The sequence below is a fragment of the Tyto alba genome, unplaced genomic scaffold, assembly GCF_018691265.1.
Source record: "Tyto alba isolate M040663 unplaced genomic scaffold, T.alba_DEE_v4.0 Super-Scaffold_17, whole genome shotgun sequence".
Classification (NCBI taxonomy): domain Eukaryota; kingdom Metazoa; phylum Chordata; class Aves; order Strigiformes; family Tytonidae; genus Tyto; species Tyto alba.
The window spans coordinates 13,376,972-13,394,824 of NW_024881279.1; the positions used below are offsets into that span (position 1 = coordinate 13,376,972).

The 17,853-nt window shown below is 53.7% G+C and overlaps 1 protein-coding gene across 1 annotated transcript in view; it reads left to right on the plus strand.

Moving 5' to 3' along the window:
- Positions 1-6,381: 6,381 nt before the first annotated feature.
- Positions 6,382-17,853, plus strand: part of ADRB2 (adrenoceptor beta 2) — a 37,160-nt gene continuing 25,688 nt past the window's right edge. The window contains exon 1 of the mRNA XM_033006429.2: positions 6,382-7,555. Within this exon, the coding sequence (XP_032862320.2) occupies positions 6,382-7,555 (1,174 nt within the window). The remainder of the gene's footprint in view (positions 7,556-17,853) is intronic.

Sequence of the window (17,853 nt, forward strand, 5' to 3'; positions counted from 1 at the left end):
TACCTGCTTTCAGACCATGCCAAGGGTCTTGCCCACAGTGGAAAAGATGATTAAACTAAACTGAAATCCCTTGAGTTTGTGCCAGATGAAGAGTATGCACACAGTACCCACTGTGCCCATCCACCCTGCAGCAGTGAGTTAACAAAGCTCTTGAACCGCTCTTCAGACTTGAGGGAAAGCTTGGTCTGACCAGCAGCCACACAAGTTATTTTGGGTTTGATATGCTGCAGATTTGATAAGAAAGCTCTCAGGAAAAAACAAATTTCCTCTTGGACTCAGTAGAACTGGGCACATATTCCGGCACACAGAGTTCCCTTTCCTATAAGCTCATGAGTAGCCTTCTAAAATTAGGAATGAGAGGTGACGCTCTGGCCCCACTGCAATCAGAGACCTGTATCCCCAGGACCAGGATTCTCCTTAGGGGTACAGTAGACCCTCATCAATGGTGGAGAGGTGAAGAGGGCAGAGGGCCCTGTGCTTTCTGCGTTGCTTCCCTGGTGTGCCTCCTATATACATGCCCATTATTTATGTGAGTCAGAGGTTTACATTGGGTCAGCGTGGGTGCCATACAGTTTGCCTCCTGCCCAATGATACTGAGCATTATCTGAGGAGCTCAGACCACCTTGCAAGAACAAGGGCAGGAAAGAGGCTGGAAGTGAGAAGCAAGGCATCTCAATATGGCCACGACTCGGTGAATTTGTGTTTGAATCAGACTTGTCTGCCTCACACTGTGAGTGTGCTGTGTAACTCAGTGTGGCTGCAGCCCAGGCTCCTGTGAAATTATGGCTATGATTATGGAGCCTCAGCTGCTCTGTGGCCCCAGGCGCCCATTGCACCTGACTGGTGTCTCCTCTGATCTGCTGGGTGGGGTAACGGAGCAGAAGCCAGCTGATGATGCCTGGAGGATGTGGTGCATTTTGCACTTAAAAAACCTCCACTGTGTGGCAAAATCCCCTGCTGCAGCCTCACACCACGGCTTTGCACGGTGCAGAGAAACAAGATACTGGGGAGTGGACAAGAAAAGCCTGCTGGCAGCATGGGCTGAGAGGTCATTGCCAGGGACAAGTCCAGAGGGAGGTGTGGGTTAGAGACAGTGATCTCCTCTGCTTATGAAAATTATGTTCAATTATGGGAAAAACAGTAATGAGAAGAAGAAAAGTCTTGATAACAATCTTTTATCGCTAACTATTATTCTGATGCTCTCTTCTCTTTCCTCTGCTGCCCTCGTGTTGTGTCACTTTGTAACCTGTATTCACCATCAGCATTGATTTACAGGCAAGCAGTTCAGTATTTGGCCCAGAGACAATGAATCTCTGGTGTTCAGCTGTTCTAGCCAGTGTCATGTTCCATATAAAGCGCCTCAGTTTTCACTGGGGTCATTGCTCATATTCAGCAGTTTCCTTTTCCTTTGGTCTAGTGTAAAAAACAAACCAAAAAAAGGACAGTAGCTGCTTCCCTACAAATACCAGTACTCCAGAGGTTAATATTAATAGCTGTGATTTCCCATACTCAGCAGATGCCCTGGGAGATCCAGAGAGAGGACCAGAGGATCCTGCCCACCTTGGTGCAAGATGATAGATTTCCCCCCTCGCCCAGTTTCCCTTCACACCTCCACGGCACCCTCACACGGGAGGATGTGGGGACAGGTACTTTTCAACAGTGGTGGCACCTGTGGAAGCGTTAGGGATGCTCCCGTGTCAGATGGGTGCTGTCTCAGGCACCTCACGCCATCCTGCAGCCCCCAGAGTGGAGGAACCCCCCCCCGCACCACCCCATCCCCCTGCAGAGCACAGGGTGGGCACTGGGGCGCTGGGGCTAGGGGCGGCTGCCCAGGAGCGAAGGTGACAGCAACTCCCCTGTCAAAAAGAAACAGGAGGTTTCTGTCCCTTCTGCTGTCCTCCCTGCCACAGGTGGGTGCCAAAGGGAGCCCTGGGCTTCTCCTTACTGCTGTGGGCTCCTGGAGCAAGGGAACACGCCAGGGCTCCCACCAGACCATTCAGGGAGCTCCAGGACAGAAACAAACAAACAAAAACCCCTCCACTTTATCACTCAAACCCTAATTTCTAATTGCACTATTGTTCCAAACAAGCGTGAATGAGAGATTAACGGGGAGCTGTGAGTCACGAGTGGCTCCCCCTCATGGTTTATAGAGCAAGAGAGGAAGAGAAATCAAGAGCCAGGAGGCTGCACTGCTGCTACCACAGCTAACCTGCCGAAAGCTCCCTGGCCCCAGCCAAGCTGCTTTGAAGAAGAAGAACAAGGAAGCCAAAAGCCCCCAGAAGAAGGTATATGTGACCCACAGAAAGTGTCCCAGTCCCTTTTCCCAGGGGCTGGTGAGCTGCCCCAGCTCCGCACTGCTGCAGCACTGCTGAAGGCCCGCTGCCTGCCGAAGCCAGGCACATGCAAGCGGGTGCAGCAGAAAAAACAGGAAAAGCAGAATGAAGCCTCTCGGGGCAGGCACTGCCAGATTGCCCGAAGGGTGCCTGGCGTGGCTCAGGCCGGGCTGTGCTGCTCACCTCAGAGGGGCTGGTGCTGAGCTGCAGCCACAGGAGGAGGAATGCTTCTGAGCTGTCTGCATGCACCTTCTGCTGTCTACAGCCCTCCCCACAGTGACATACCAGACAAATAGTGTTACTTATCAGTTCTCTGCAAGAAGAGAATTTTACAAATTCCTCTCCCGCCAGACAGTGTATTGAAGACTGTAACTTCTGAGCACTTGCCAAGGGCCTGGTCTGGCCAGCTGCTTAGTATCAGGGTGCTTCGTGCTTTCCAGCTTGTGACAAGCATCTGAACAGGGAGGGTTAAGGCCAGCATCACAGCTAGTCACAGTCCTGAGGAAGGTCTTGCATGCCCAAAAGCCTGGCTGTTTTTTCCAATTATGTCAGTTGGGCTAATAAAAGTGATTACCTCTTTCTACCAACCCTGCCTTTCTCATTGATCCCACAGGCCGTTCTTCAAATGTCACCCAGCAAGGAGGGAGCACACATCCAATTATAAAAAGAGAAAAGATTAGCATGATGACAAAGCAGCAGGGTCAGTGGTGCAGATGTACTTCATGAAACAAATGAGATGTGCCTGGTTTTGGCACCCTCCAAGCCCAAGGAACCCAGAAGGAGACATTTTGGGGTGGGCTGTGGCTCTCCCCATCACTTTAGACAGCATAAGTGCAAACTTAACTGTTTTCCTAACCTCTCCTCTGAGGTTTGTTATTATATGTGTTTAAATAAGAAGCCTTGAACACACTGGAAAGCTAATTAACTACTAAAAAGAGCAGATAAAGGCATGCAGACCTCAAAATCAGCTCAGACTTTGGGCCATAAAGTTTATTTTTATGTGGGGCAAATTCCTGCCTTTATTTTGAACCTGTGGTCACTAGTCCCACTTGGTGTGGGTCACAGCTACATAGCCAAGGTCAGAAATCAGCTCAAGGCATGGGCCCACCCTGACACACCTCACATAGGTGAACAAAGATTGCCAACGCAAGCAAGAGCTGCAGATTCAAGGAAGAAAAATCAGCCTTTCTCTGCTTCCTCCACCACACCCTGTTAACCAAAGCAGAGATTTAGGCTTCTCTGAATAAATCTGGTCCAAAGAGACTTCCAGAGTCCTGAAGCAGTCTCTGGAGAGGGATGTAGGACTGTTATCAGGGGTGTGCAGGCCATACAGATGCCTTTGATAAAGCACTTGTTACAAGCAGAGAACATAGCTTTGACTCTCCCAGAGCTGGTGTTACCCATCAAGTCCCCAAACCTACTTCTCCTCCTTTCAAGACCCAGTGCTTCATGCAGGGATGAACAACTGTGTGTCTATTAGGATAGGGGACCCAAAGCTTTTTGAATGCTTTGATTTGGTGTCAGAGTATTCCCAGATGTTTGCCTAACTCACAGGAAACAGCACAGCAAACTCACTATATTATTACCAGAAACTTGAGCACTTTCTAGAGCTTTCTGAGCAGCTCTTAAAAAGAAAGGGGAACAGGGACCTGAGGATGACATGTAGTTCCCACACCGTCAGTTCCCACACTGTCTGCTTTTCCTTCCCCGTTCTGCTCTGCTCTCCCACTACTGCATCTCATACATATCTGTTTTTCCAGCAGCTTCTTGCCATACTTCCCCTACAAGGTGAGTGCTGCTGGCCCCGGAGCAGAGAGAGTGTGTGGGGGCCTGTGTGCATGGGAGCTGGGGTACGGATGTTGCACCCAGTAAGTGCTAACTGAGCCTGAGTCTGCGTGCGGGCCAGGCCCTCAGCTGGTGTGAAGTCTGTGAAAGGCAGTGGAGTGCTACAGACTCTCACCGGCTGGTTACAGTTGGATGTACCTGTGGGTATGTGTGGGCAACATACAGCCTCATTTATCTCAGCGGTGGGCAGGGGAAACTCCTGGTAATTAGGTAAGGACATTAGTGCTGCACCCGTGGCTCCTCCAAATGCCTCTGCTTTCCAAAGGCTGTGTCTGCAGTGGGAGGGGGTGCCCTGTGGATCTTCTGTTCATGTTTCTTCATTTTTAAAACCTCTGAAGTGTGCAGATGCAGAAGTGGAGCATGGAAACAGCTCAGGGAAGCCACTAGTTAAGGAAGATCTCTGCCCAGACACAAACCTCATACCACTGAAACAGCCTTTCATCTCATTTCCTGATTCCAGCACCTCATTCGCCCCTCTGTTTTAAACCACAAAGCTTCCTCTCTGTACACCCAGCTCTTCTCTATAAATAGCCAGCACGCAGCTGGGGTGCAACACAGACACCCACTGGGCTGCGGTGCCTTGCTGTTGGGAAAAACGAGGCAGAATTGAGAAGACCCGTCAGACCCCAGCAGCTGATGTGTATCAAATAAGATTTAACATGAGTAACTTGAATTTCTAATGAAGGCAGGAGTCCTCCACTGACTCTTCTGTGGGAGGGCCACAGTGCAGCACCCAAGGAGACATGAACTGCAGCTACTGCTGGTGCAGCCAGTGGCCTGGGGGTAAACCTGGGCAAAAGCAACTCTTTCTATTCTCCCTTTCTGTGGCACAGGGAAATTTTAGAACCAGAGCTGTCAGGCTTCACTGTCACCTCCACAAGCCCCCCAGGGCCTGTAGGCAACGTGATGTACCTCCACAGGAGAGCAGCACGAGGCTGGACAGTGTCAGTACAGAGCAATGGGCAGAAATGAAACTCCAGAGACAGCGTTATCTCCCGTTAGGCTAAAAGGAAGTTTGCAGAATTCCTTAGTCCTTATTTAGCAAATTTCTTTGCTTTGGAGGGAAATACTTGTGACAGTGCCTGGGGCTGACCACATGGCTGGCTGCAGCGTGGCCTGGCCAGTGCTCCTGGGCCAGTTGAGGGGTGTATGTGCCCTTGACCATATCGGGGATTTCTGGGGCTGCGGCTCCAGGATTTGGATGCACCCAGCACCCCGGGTGCCAGCTGGGGGCCGGCAGGGACCCAGGAGACCCGGGTGACATCCGGGCAGAAAGTGTCACCGGTGAGGAGGGGGGCTCTCGGGAAAGGCAAACCCCAGCGCCCAGACAGGGACAAAGTCTCTGTGTGGCTTTTCCTGGCGCCGTGTGCCCTGGAGACACCCCGGGAGCGCACGGGGTGCGTGGGTGGGGTGGGAGGTGTGGGGACACCCCGGGGCGGGGAGTGCAGGTGGGGTGCGGGGAGTGCACGGGTGGGGCAGGGCGTGGGCGCAGGGACCCCCCTGAGGTGGGGAGTGCACCCGTAGGCGGAGGGCATGGGGACATTGCGGGGCAGGCAGCGCGTGGGGGGGTGCGTGTAGGGTGGAAGGCACAGGGACACCCTGGGGCGAGGAGCACGCGTGGGCGGGGGGGGGACGGGACGGACACACGGACGGGACGCGGGGACAACCGCGAGGGGCGGGAGCACGCGTGGAGCAAAGGGGAAGGCTGCGGGGTGGGGGGCACGGCGGGGATGGAGCGCGCGGGGCGGGGACACGCGTGGGGCGGGAGGTGTGGGGGTGTGCGCGGGGGGGGGGGGGGGGGGGTGCGAGGTGCGCGCGGGGCGCGGCGCGGGCCTGCCATTGGCTGTGGCGGGGTGATGTCACGGCGGGTGTCGTTATAAGCTCCGCGGCGCCTAACGGGCTGGGGGAGTGGGGCGGGCGCGCGGCCGCTGCGCGCGGGACGGGACGGGACGGGACGGGACGGGACGGGACGGGACGGGACGGGACGGGACCGGACCGGACCGGAGCGGAGCGGAGCGATCCCAGTCACGCCCGGTGGTCCCAGTCACGCCCAGCGGAGAAGCCCCGCGCCCAGCCCGCCCCGCACCCGCCGTCCCGTATGCGCGGAGCCCGCTGCCGCGCTGCCGCGGAGGAGCCCTAGGCAACGCCGAGCCCCCGCCGGCCCGGGAAGGGGGGGGACTGCTGCGGGGGGTGGGGGGCTGCCATGGGGGTGGCAGGCACCGAGCTGCCCGGCGGCAACGTCAGCGCCAACCAGAGCGCCGCCGACCCCACGCTGTCGCGGGACGTGTGGATGGTGGGCATGGGGATCCTCATGTCGGTGATCGTGCTGGCCATCGTCTTCGGTAACGTGCTGGTGATCACCGCCATCGCCCGGTTCCAGCGCCTGCAGACTGTCACCAACTACTTCATCACCTCACTGGCCTGCGCTGACCTGGTGATGGGGCTGGCCGTGGTGCCCTTCGGCGCCAGCCACATCATGATGGAGATGTGGAAGTTTGGGAACTTTTGGTGCGAGTTCTGGACCTCCCTGGACGTGCTCTGCGTCACGGCCAGCATTGAGACCCTCTGCGTCATTGCCGTGGACCGGTACTTCGCCATCACCTCCCCGTTCAAGTACCAGAGCCTACTGACCAAGAGCAAGGCACGCGTGGTCATCCTCGTGGTGTGGGTGGTGTCAGCCCTCACCTCCTTCTTGCCCATCCAAATGCACTGGTACCGGGCAGACCGGGACGAGGCCATCCTGTGCTACGAGAAGGACACGTGCTGCGACTTCTTCACCAACCAAGCCTATGCCATTGCCTCCTCCATCATCTCCTTCTACCTGCCGCTCGTGGTCATGGTATTCGTGTACGCCAGGGTCTTCCAGGTGGCCAAGAAGCAGCTGCAGAAGATAGACAGGAGCGAGGGGAGGTTTCACACCCAGAACAAGGAGCAGGAGCAGAAAGGGGGAGCTGGGCACCGCCGTTCCTCCAAGTTCTTCGTGAAGGAGCACAAGGCCCTCAAGACCCTGGGCATCATCATGGGCACCTTCACGCTGTGCTGGCTGCCCTTCTTCATCGTCAACATCGTGCATGTCATCCAGGACGACATCATACCCAAGTACGTGTACATCCTCTTGAACTGGCTGGGCTATGTCAACTCTGCCTTCAACCCTTTGATCTACTGCCGGAGCCCGGACTTCAGGTATGCCTTCCAGGAGCTCCTGTGCCTCCGCAGGTCCGCCCTGAAGATGTATGCCAACGGCTACTCGAACAGCAACGGCAAGAGCGACTACAACGAGGAGGACAACGGCTACCCCTTGGCATCGGATAAAACCTGCGAGCTGCTCTGCGAAGAGGGCTCCTTCCCTCACCCCGAGGACTTTTTGCACTGCAAAGGTACTGTGCCGAGCGGGTAGCTGCGAGACGCGATGGGCTCTGGCGTGGCACACATCGGTTAGAAAGAGGAGTCTTTCTCCCTAAGGAAAAAAAAAAAAAAAATCCCATTATTATTAATAATAATGATCCTCTTCTAGAGCTCACCTAAAGTCTACAGGCTGCGAGAAACGCCAAACTCGGCAAACGTTCTGCAGGCAGGTGGGGGGTTGCCCCGGGCAGGGTCGGGCGGGCTGTTTGCAGTTTGCCTGTTTAGGGGTACGACGGGGGTCCCTTGAGCCGGGAGGGGGGGGTGTGGGTGTGGGATTTAAGACTTTGCAGAAAGCTCGTCCCCGGAGGAGCTTCCTGGCCCCGGCCGGTGTTGAACTACCTCATGACCTTGCTGTTGTCAGCCAGCGGCTGCGGGGGGAGCGGGGCCGGAGCTGCACCCCCCGCCCCGGCGGCACCGGCAGCTCTCCCCCGGTCCCTCCGCGTAACCGAGCCGGTGGCCGTGGGACCCCTCCCCGACCAGGGGGGCAGCCTCGGGCGGTGGTGCCAGTGTTGTCCGGCCCAGGGGACTGTGCGGAGGTGGCACCTGCGACAGAATCCCCGGGGAAGGGATGCTAGGAGCGGGGCTGAGCGCGGGTCGGCAGGGCTGTGTCAGATCCACGGCTATCGCAGTCAGTGGGACAGGTTAAACAATGCCCAGAAACAACGAATGCGGTTTGGTGGTTTTTTTTTTTTTTTTTGGTGTGTGTTTTTGTTTTGTTTTGGTTTTGATTTTTGGCGAAGTGCTATAGGACTTTCTGTTGAAATAATATTAATAATAGAAATAAATGGACTATTCCCAGAGTGTGACTGTGGGACTCGGGAATGTGATACTGGGAAGTCGGATGAAATGCTGCTGCGACCACAGACCATCCTTTTGTTGACTCTCCAACCACAGCTTTTAAACTGCCCGGTTTGTTTAACTACGAGTCCCAAATGACAGTGAGCCCGGGGAGGTGGGAATGGAGAGGTTTTTAATTTTCTGTGGCAGAGTGGAAGCACAGCTCTGGCCGCGGGACGGCTGTAGGTTAGTTGGTTGGTTTGTTGAGTTTTGGGTTTGTTTTGGTTGTTTTTTCTTTTTTTTTTTTTTTTTTTTTTTGGTTTGTTTTTGGTTTTGTTTCTGTGTTTTCCTCCCTTGCATCAGGCTTTGCATTTTGTTCCCGGGTTGCAGGAGCTGGCGGCGGGCGCGCAGGGCTGTCGGGGGGACGGACAGACACGGGTGGGCAGGTGTGGGCTGGGGACGCCACGGGACGGGGACGGCGACAGGGACGGTGACAGGGACAGGAGCGGCAGTGCTGCCGAGGGCTTGCTCTCTGAAAACCCCTAGCTGGAGGGAAGCGGCGATCGGGGCTGTCAGGGTGGGGGAATGGAGCTCCCCCACTGCCTCCACCCGCGACTGTTGTGTGACAGGCTGGACCCGAGGCCCGGGAGGATGTGCAGGTGCGGGGGTCTTTCAGGAACACTCGGGAAAGGTGGGGTGAAACGGTGCTCACGGGACCTATCGGCGTTCTGTGGGGCCGTGGTGTCCCGCGGGGGGAAGCTCGGGGACCGCGCGTGTGCAGGCTTCCCTCCCCATGCATTTCCACGCACTTGCCTCGCACTACGGGGATTTTGCTTGCGCTTGCTTAGGGCCATGCCGTGGTCGGTGTGTGGCGGCTGGGGGTCGCTGGGTCCCCGGCAGAGCTGGCTTTGCAAATGCAGTGGGGTGCACGCCAGCAGCAGGCGGGGGGGGGGGGGGGCGCGGGGGGGGGGGGGCGCTACAAGCGTACACTGTCCTGGGGGGATGGAGCAGGGTTTCTGGCTACCGTCACCACTTTGTAGTCCCCGTGTAGCCCTGACTTTCTTGCCTGCTCTGAGAAGGACTTTCCCTAGGCGCTGGGACCGAAAGGGGCAGCCCCAGGGAGTCTGGAGGGGAATCCCCCCCGGAACGTCAGTGTATGGGTGGGGGGGGATTGCTGCTCCTCTCTGCTGCGGCTGTGGCAAGGTGCAGGACAGTGACAAACCCCGCGAGCTCTCACACTCCTCATGGTAAAACCCCATCTGGGTTTTGTGGGGCCGGGGTCTGGCAACTCCTAGTGCTCCCTTCTTTCTTCTCAAAGCGGTCTTGATCCTGCTTGGGAGGGGTGCTGGGAAAGAGGAACACCTGTAAGACCCCTCTCCTCCTCTAGCCCTGTGAGGGGCGCTGGCTCAGCTCCCCCGGCTCCGCACCACAGCAGAGGCAGAGCCCTTCCCTCCTGCCTCTCGCTGTGCTTTGATGCCTGCGCCTGCCTGTGCCCTCCCCTGCTGCCCGGGGGGGGGGGCCGGCAGCGGTGCCCCAAGTCCTCGGAGTGTGAGTGCCACTGGGGCAAAGGAGGGGTGCGATGGCCTGGTACACTGTGCCAGGCTCCAGGTCGGCAAAAACATTTGCTCCTCGGATAAACATTAACAGGCTGTCCGAGCAGGGGCAGACCCGGGCCGGAGCGGGCCGGGCAGTCAGGTGCTGTTGGCTTCACACCGCACGGGGACCGAAACGCGAGAGGCCGGTGCGCGGTGGGGTCGGTGCGGGTACACACGCTCGGGCTAGAGGTGCACGTTACCTCGAGGCAAGCCGTGAATATTATGGAGCAGTCAGGGAGAAGTGAAAATTAACTTCTTGATTGTGGCAATGGGTATCTTTGGTGGTGTTAAATCTCCCGGTTTTAATCTTGCCATTCACTTGCCACGTTTTGCAATGCCCGGGGGCAGAACAGGTTAGCGGGTAGCAAGGGCACAGGGGGAGGTGTCCCACAGTGACAGCCAGCTCCTGACTGGGGGCCAGGCCAGGCTGCAGCAGGCTCAGCAGCCAAACTCCCACCCGCTGTGGGGCAGGAGCCTCCGGCCCAAAGAAATCCAGTGTCCACATTTCAGTTGCTGTCTGTATTTTTACTATTATTAATTATTTGCTTTTCAGGAACACATGTTGTAGACCGGGACTTTGTTGTCCAAATAATTGCTCTATTTGTTTGGTTGGCTATGTTCATTCTTCAGATGTTGTGGCTGTATGTAGCCAAGGCTGAGGGATGAGCAAATGGCTAATTGCAGAACCACTACAGCATCCAGAGGACATGAATGTGGAAGGGACAGGGGACGTTGGGCTGTTTGCACTGGGCAGTTGACCTCAGTACTGCAATGCTAAGCTACAGTGTTAGGAAACGTCAGGCTTGCCTTGAAGTCTGAGTGGTGAAGAACTGATTTCTTTCCTCTAAGACAACATTAGTAAAACTGGTGAAATATGAACTGCACAGTTCTGGGGGCAGCTGGAATTGAAACAGAGAAACATTAGAGGAGAAGATATTGTGGCACCACCAAAGCTAAACAGACAAAACTTTCCCGTTCCATGGTTGAAAAAGAAAAGCTGTGTAAAGGAATCCTTTGGCCTGTTAAAGTATTTTATATTAACAAGATAATTTTATAGATGCCTGCTAGGCATTAAAAAATGGAACATTGAAGTTGGGACACTAGCTGCTTAAATTGATTTTAGGGTACTTAGGAATTTACGCTAGCAAAGAGCTGGCTCAGATTAAATACATCTGATAAAATGCACTGTGGTGACTTAATTTGAGGAAAATCACTTTGACAAAATACCATATCCTTACTGCAAATGGAGCAGGTTACCTTCTGTGCTGCTGGTTTGTACCTTATGCCACTACCACAAATATGGATAGAGCACGGGTGGGATAATGTCCACCCCCCCAGGTGTTACTGTGTACAGCTAACTGGAGCTTTGCAGTACATTCTCTGCTTTTATCCACTTTGACCAAACAGATCATTATTGTTTTTAAAGTCTGAGTCAAGATGAACATCACAAACACAGCTTTTGTGTTGTTACAAAATACTATCCTCGCTGTAGATCCTGCTTGTGATTCGAGCAGCTGTAGTTTCCACATCAGGATCTGTCTTTGCTTTGTCCTCCAAATTGGGCAGAGTATCGAGAGCTGCTGTGTTATGTCAGTCCTTTGCCTCTTGGGAGCATTCCTGGAGAGCTTTTGCTCTCTGGGAAGCCAGGCTTTGCAATATAACCTGCTGCTTGCTGGGCACTGGGGAGGTGTGGAAGTGCCAGGGCAGCTGGCAGGGGGGACGGACGGGGTGCAGATCCCCACCTGCGAGCACGGCTCGAGCATCTCTTGAGGACTGGCCCTTCCCAAAGCGCCTCATATCCCGACCTGTTTGGCTGTTCCTAGTGCGCAGCATTGCCCATCGGTGCGTATCGCACTGCCGCGGGGTGTCGGGGTGGGCTCTGCCCCCCCCAGCCTCGCCCATGGAGCCAGCCCCATGCCTTACAGCCTCCCCTGCGGTTCAGGCGAGGCTGAGACCCCTGCCTCAGGGCTCTGCCCAGGCAGTGGGTATGCCAGAGAGGGAGGGAAGAGACAAGTTAGCAAATACACCCAATTCTTTGATAGTAGGCCAGGAATTAGTAGTGTAGAAAGGAGAGCCCAGCTTCTGCGGAGAGGGAGCGGATGTGTGAGCAGGCACACAACGTGCTCTTCAGTTCTCCCATGTCACAGCCACTGGGCTTTTTCAAAGGGTTTATTTATGTATTTATTTACTATAAGGGACATGTGTTTCCGGTAGAGGGGATGGTATTGACAGGGCTGCCTAGGAGTAAATAACAGGCTGCAATCTATCTCCCAGCATCTCTTGCCCTTCTGGTATAGAATCATAGAATCACAGAATCATTTAGGTTGGAAAAGACCTTTAAGATCATCGAGTCCAACCACTAATCTAACACTGACAAATCCACCACTAAACCATGTCCCTAAGTGCCACATTTACACCTCTTTTAAATAACTCCAGGGATGGTGACTCAACCACTTCCCTGGGCAGCCTGTTCCAGTGCTTGACAACCCTTTCGGTGAAGAAATTTTTCCTAATATTCAATCTAAACTTCCCCTGGTGCAACCTGAGGCCATTTCCTCTTGTCCCATCGCTTGTTACCTGGGAAAAGAGACCAACACCCACCTCGCTACAACCTCCTTTCAGGTAGTTGTAGAGAGCAATAAGGTCTCCCCTCAGCCTCCTTTTCTCTGGGCTAAACAATCCCAGTTCCTTCAGCTGCTCTTCATCAGACTTGGGCTCCAAACCCTTCACCAGCTCCACTGCCCTTCTCTGGACATGCTCCAGCACCTCAGTGTCTGTCTTGTCGTGGGGGGCCCCAAACTGAACACAGTATTTGAGGTGGGGCCTCACCGGTGCCGAGGACAGGGGGACAATCACCTCCCTAGTCCTGTTGGCCACACTATTTCTGACAGAAGCCAGGATGCCATTGGCCTTCTTGGCCACCTGGACACACTGCTGGCTCACATTCAGCTGGCTGCTGACCAACACCCCCAGGTCCTTTTCAGCCAGGCACCTTTCCAGCCCCTCTTCCCCAAGCCTGCAGACTTGCAGGGGTAGTTGTGCCCCACGTGCAGGACCCAGCACTGAGCCTTGTTGAGCCTCATACAATTGGCCCGGGCCCATCGATCCAGCCTGCCCAGACCCCTCTGTGGAGCCTTCCTACCCTCAAGAGGATCAACACTCCTGCACAACTTGGTGGCATCTGCAAACTTAATGAGGGTTCAAGTGATGCCCTCGTCCAGATCATTGATAAAGATACTAAACAGAACTGGTCCCAGTACTGAGCCCTGGGGAACACCACTTGTGACCGGCCACCAACTGGATTGAACTCCAGTCACTACCACTTTTTGGGGCAGGCCATCCAGTCAGTGTTTTACCCAGCAAGGAGTACACCCATCCAAGCCATGAGCAGCCAGTTTCTCCAAGAGGATGCTGTGGGAAATGGTGCCAAAAGTCTGGATAGGCAACATCCACAGCCTTTCTCTCATCCACCAAGCAGATCAGGTTAGCCAAGCAGGACCTGCCTCTCATCAGTCCATGCTGACTGGGCCTGGTCACCTGGTTGTCCCGTACATGCTGTGTGATGGCAGTCAGGGTGATCTGCTCTATAACCTTCCCTGGCACCGAGGTCAGGCTGACAGGCCTGTATTTCTCCAGACGCTCCTCCCAGCCCTTCATGTAGACGGGTGTCACATTTGCTATCCTCCAGTCAACCGGGACCTCCCCAGTTAGCCAGGATTGCTGGTAAATGATTGAAAGTGACTTGGTGAGCACATTCACCAGCTCCCTCAGTACCCTGGGGGGGATCCCACCTGGCCCATAGACCTGTGTGTGTAGAAGGTCGCTAACTACTTCCCCTTGGGTTATGGGGGCTTCATTCTGCTCCCCATCCCTGTCTTCCAGCTCAGGGGACTGGGTACCTGGAGAACAGCTGGTCTTACTGTTAAAGACTGAGGCAAAGAAGGCATTAAGTACTTCAGCCTTTTCCTAATCCTTTGTCACTATGTTTCTCCCCACATCCAATAAAGGATGGAGATTCTACTTAGCCATCCTTTTGTTGCTAATGTTTATAGAAACATTTTTTTTGGTCTTTTAAGGCTGTAGCCAGATTAAGTTCTAGCTGGGCTTTGGCCCTTCTAATTTTCTCCCTGTATAACCTCACAACATCTTTGTAGTCCTCCTGAGTTGCCTGCCCCTTCTTCCAAAGGTCATAAACTCTCCTTTTTTTTTTTCCTGAGTTGGAGCCAAAGCTCTCTGTTCAGCCAGGCTGATCCTCTTCCCCACCAGCTCATCTTTCGGCATGTGGGATGGCCTGCTTCTGCGCCTTTAATTACAATGCTCCCGCTGCCAGGAGTCTCAAACACCCGGACTGGTTAAGGGAAGGGTTTTTGTCCCCTGGCTTTGCCAGTCCTCTGCCTCCAAGTATTTGTTTTCACTGGTGTGATGAACCCCTTTCCCAAGGAGATGGGTTTATGAGCACGTTCATTCCTCTGGCAGGAGGGAGAATGGTCTGTCTTGCATGTTCCCTTCTCTGCTCTCTCTCAGCAGGTAAAGTGCCATCCTTCTAAAAGCAACAGGGAAGCAAAGGGCTCTTGACTGACCGTGGCAGTGCCCGGCTGTGTCCCTGGGCTCTGAGGATGGAAGGGGGAGCTGGGGAAGGTGCCTGCTAGTCTGCTCACCAGTGTCACCCCAGTTTTTCTGCTCCCCGGCTGCCTCTGCAGAAGCATCCAGCCCTGGTGAAGGACCTCGTACCTTGGCTGATTCACATCTGCTAATTTCTAAGAGCAGTATCGATGCCTGCACTTCAGGTTTGCAATGTACATGGTACCCAGGGTGGTTCTTCAGGTTCAGATGAGCAAGGGCTGTTTTGAAAAGCCACCTTGGCCTTGGCTGTTGTTCTCAGTGAAGTTGGTGGTGTGACTCCAGGCTCCCCGAGATTAGTGTTTTGCTAGCATTAATGTTTCTTTCATTGCTGTTTTTACACCTGTGCTTGATTTTTCAGGTCCACAAGTAGGACCACAGCCACTCTTTGTCATCTCCCTGTGCAACAAAGTTTCTTCAAATGTGAAATCTTGGCTCTTTCTGAGACTTGAACCCAGTAGCATGAGCATTTCTTCCCCATGTTATTGTTTTATTGGAGAAGTTTTGAAAGCAAGCATTAGTCCTAACCTTTCTTCCTAGGGGCAAAGAGGACATTTTGCAATGAATACACATCCTGGGCTGTGAGCACACCATCATTTGGCAGCCGGGTTAGCTACACCCTCTTATCAGAGACATTCCTGCGGGGTGACCAGCTGCATGGGGCACCCATGGGAACCTGTAGGTGCTTTTTGTCATATTACAGAGTAGGGCAGCAATATTTCACCCAGCACTGCCTCTTGGGAGATGCACTACTGCTGTTCCTCAAGGGCCCAAGGTGCATCTGGTGGCACAGGCAGACCCTGTGGCACAACTGTTCCCCCTTGCTCCCTCGGCCAAAGGACTGAGGCTCATGTTTGTCTGCTGCAGAACAAAGTACAGCCAGCTCGACCAGGAGCACAGACACTTCCCCAGTGTCGTAGTGACACAGCCTGGGTCTAGACAGAGCACTGCACACTGGAAACTTGAGTTTACACAGAACTTGGAAGGAGGTTATCTCTCCTGAAAGTGTTGTAAGAGCAGGACACAACCCTGATTCCCCTGGATTTGGCAGTGGGTATCTGCTAGAATTGTTGTGTGTAAGGGTGATGAAACAAGAAGAGTATTTCAGGGGGCAATGAGCCTTTATAAACTTTCTTCATCATGAAGAAAGTGGATTTGCTGCTTCTCCATGCATGCAATTTCAGTTTTTCTCCTGTTTTCTCACCCTCCCAATGGCGGGAGCATACAACTGAATTTCTGTGCAATATTGCCAGTGCCAGCAAGAGTGGATTGGGAAATATTTACTTGTTTACTGTCCTTGGTAAGGTCATTTTTGCACAAATACATATATATTTAGATATTTGTATGTATATATATCTCCATTATCTATATACAGTGATATATAGATCTGTATATAAATAAGGAAATGTAAAGGTGTCTTGTTGTGCTAGTAGATACGTAGATGAAGATCAGTATGTTCAAAAGCTTGAGTATTGCAGGTCCTATTGATTGACACTGTGTTTAAATAGAGTATTTATAGTATGCCTGTAGTCAAGTGTCCTTGCTTAAAGCTGTTTTGCTGCATGTATTTCCCTGATACTCTCCAAGACTCTTCCAGTGAATCCTTCAGGGCTCATTAAAGAAGAAAACACCACCTGAATAGCCTGGTGCTGGCAGGGAGGCACACACAGTCTCCTTGAGTGGACGTGAACTTCACTAATTTATTCAGCACTTTGAGCCCTGGAAATAGTGAGGAAGTTGCGGGTTCTCAGCACCTCGCTGTAAAAGGGCTTCTCTGTTTTTTCACCTCTTATGTCAGGGTTCGCAGATAAATTGGTTTTAAAATATCCACCTGCTTTTCTGCCTGTTTGGACTTGAAACAATGGCAGCCTTGGATGGCTCCTGCGCTCCCGTGGCAGAGCAAGGCTGCTGCAGAGGCACGGACCAGTACAGCTGGGGGCTTTAATCCTCTGTTGCTGGTCACCAGTGCGAGAGTTCCCTGGGACTGGAAGGAAACACAGATGTCCAGTGCCGAGACTGTTGGGATGGGAAATGTGAAACACTACAAGATGTGTGCAAGGCTTGTCTGTAAAGCCCAGTGCTGCCTCTGCTCTGCTCCGGCCCAGAAGCGAGCCCCTGCGCTGGCATTGCAGCAGGAGTGAACGATGATTCCGCTCCCTCTCGGCTGTCTGAGCAAGGTCTTACCTCGCCAGGGATGAACACCGCACGCCTCGGCAGGGCTGCTCAGTCCAGGCCCAGCAGTGCAAACACTGTGCTGCAGCTCCTCCAGCTCTGCTGGTCTGGAGCTTGGGCTGGAAGCTGGGGTGACGGGTGAATTGCCCTGCAGGAACGGGGGTGACAGGAGCACTGTGTGGTCAGTCACTGCTCTCTGTCCCAGGTTGCTTTATCTCCTAATTAGGATTGGAAAAGCTTCTGGGGGGGTGTCTTTGGAAAAGTATCGTAGTCTCCTGGCCTGTTCTCTGTTAACTGTTGCCCAGCCCTGTTGTCCGGGTGCTCTTGTTGCTTCAGGTGGGGATGAAGAAAGAGCATGGTTAATGTAAAGTGAGATCCCAGCCCAGCATGTTGCAGTGACAAGTATTTTGCATTCTTTATGCCACTTAAGACCATGATGAAAGTCTTGGCGGCAGAGACCAGTGTGTGCCCTGCACGTTTCAAGGCTTCTCCTTTCCAGAAACAACAGGGGGGAGTCATCGTGCAGTTTAGACAGAAGGGATTACACCAGGCACTTCCAAAACACAGCAGATGACCAAATTATAATAATTTATGGGTTTGTAACTTTGTGCTTTCAGAGGATAGAAAGCCCCAGCTAGAAACACAAACTGTTGCTGACTGCAGGAGTCCTGAAGAATGAATCAGTCAGACTTTCAGTATCTGTGGGGAGACCCTCAGCTGCCATCCAGCTCCCCCCACCCCCATTAAAGCAGGACATTCAGACTGGCCAACATTTCACATCCCATCTTGGAAAGGCACTTGGTCCTAGGAGATGCTTAGAGCCCAGTCCCTGCTTCCCATCATGTTTGGTGACTGCCCTGGGGCTCCCAGCAGCCCTTCCTGGCTCTGGTCCTCCAGCGATGCCAAAGGAAAGGCATTAGGAAACCACAGTGACTGCTGCCAGAGCTACCTGCAGTCCCGCAGACATGACTTCATTGCAGGCGTAGGCACCAGGAGCAATGGCGAGAGGATCTCTCACCAGCCCTAGAGATAGTTTGAATGCAGCTCCCCACTCCCACCACCTCCTCGGCAGCTCGGGGCGGGTTCGGGCTCCACGGCTGAGCTCC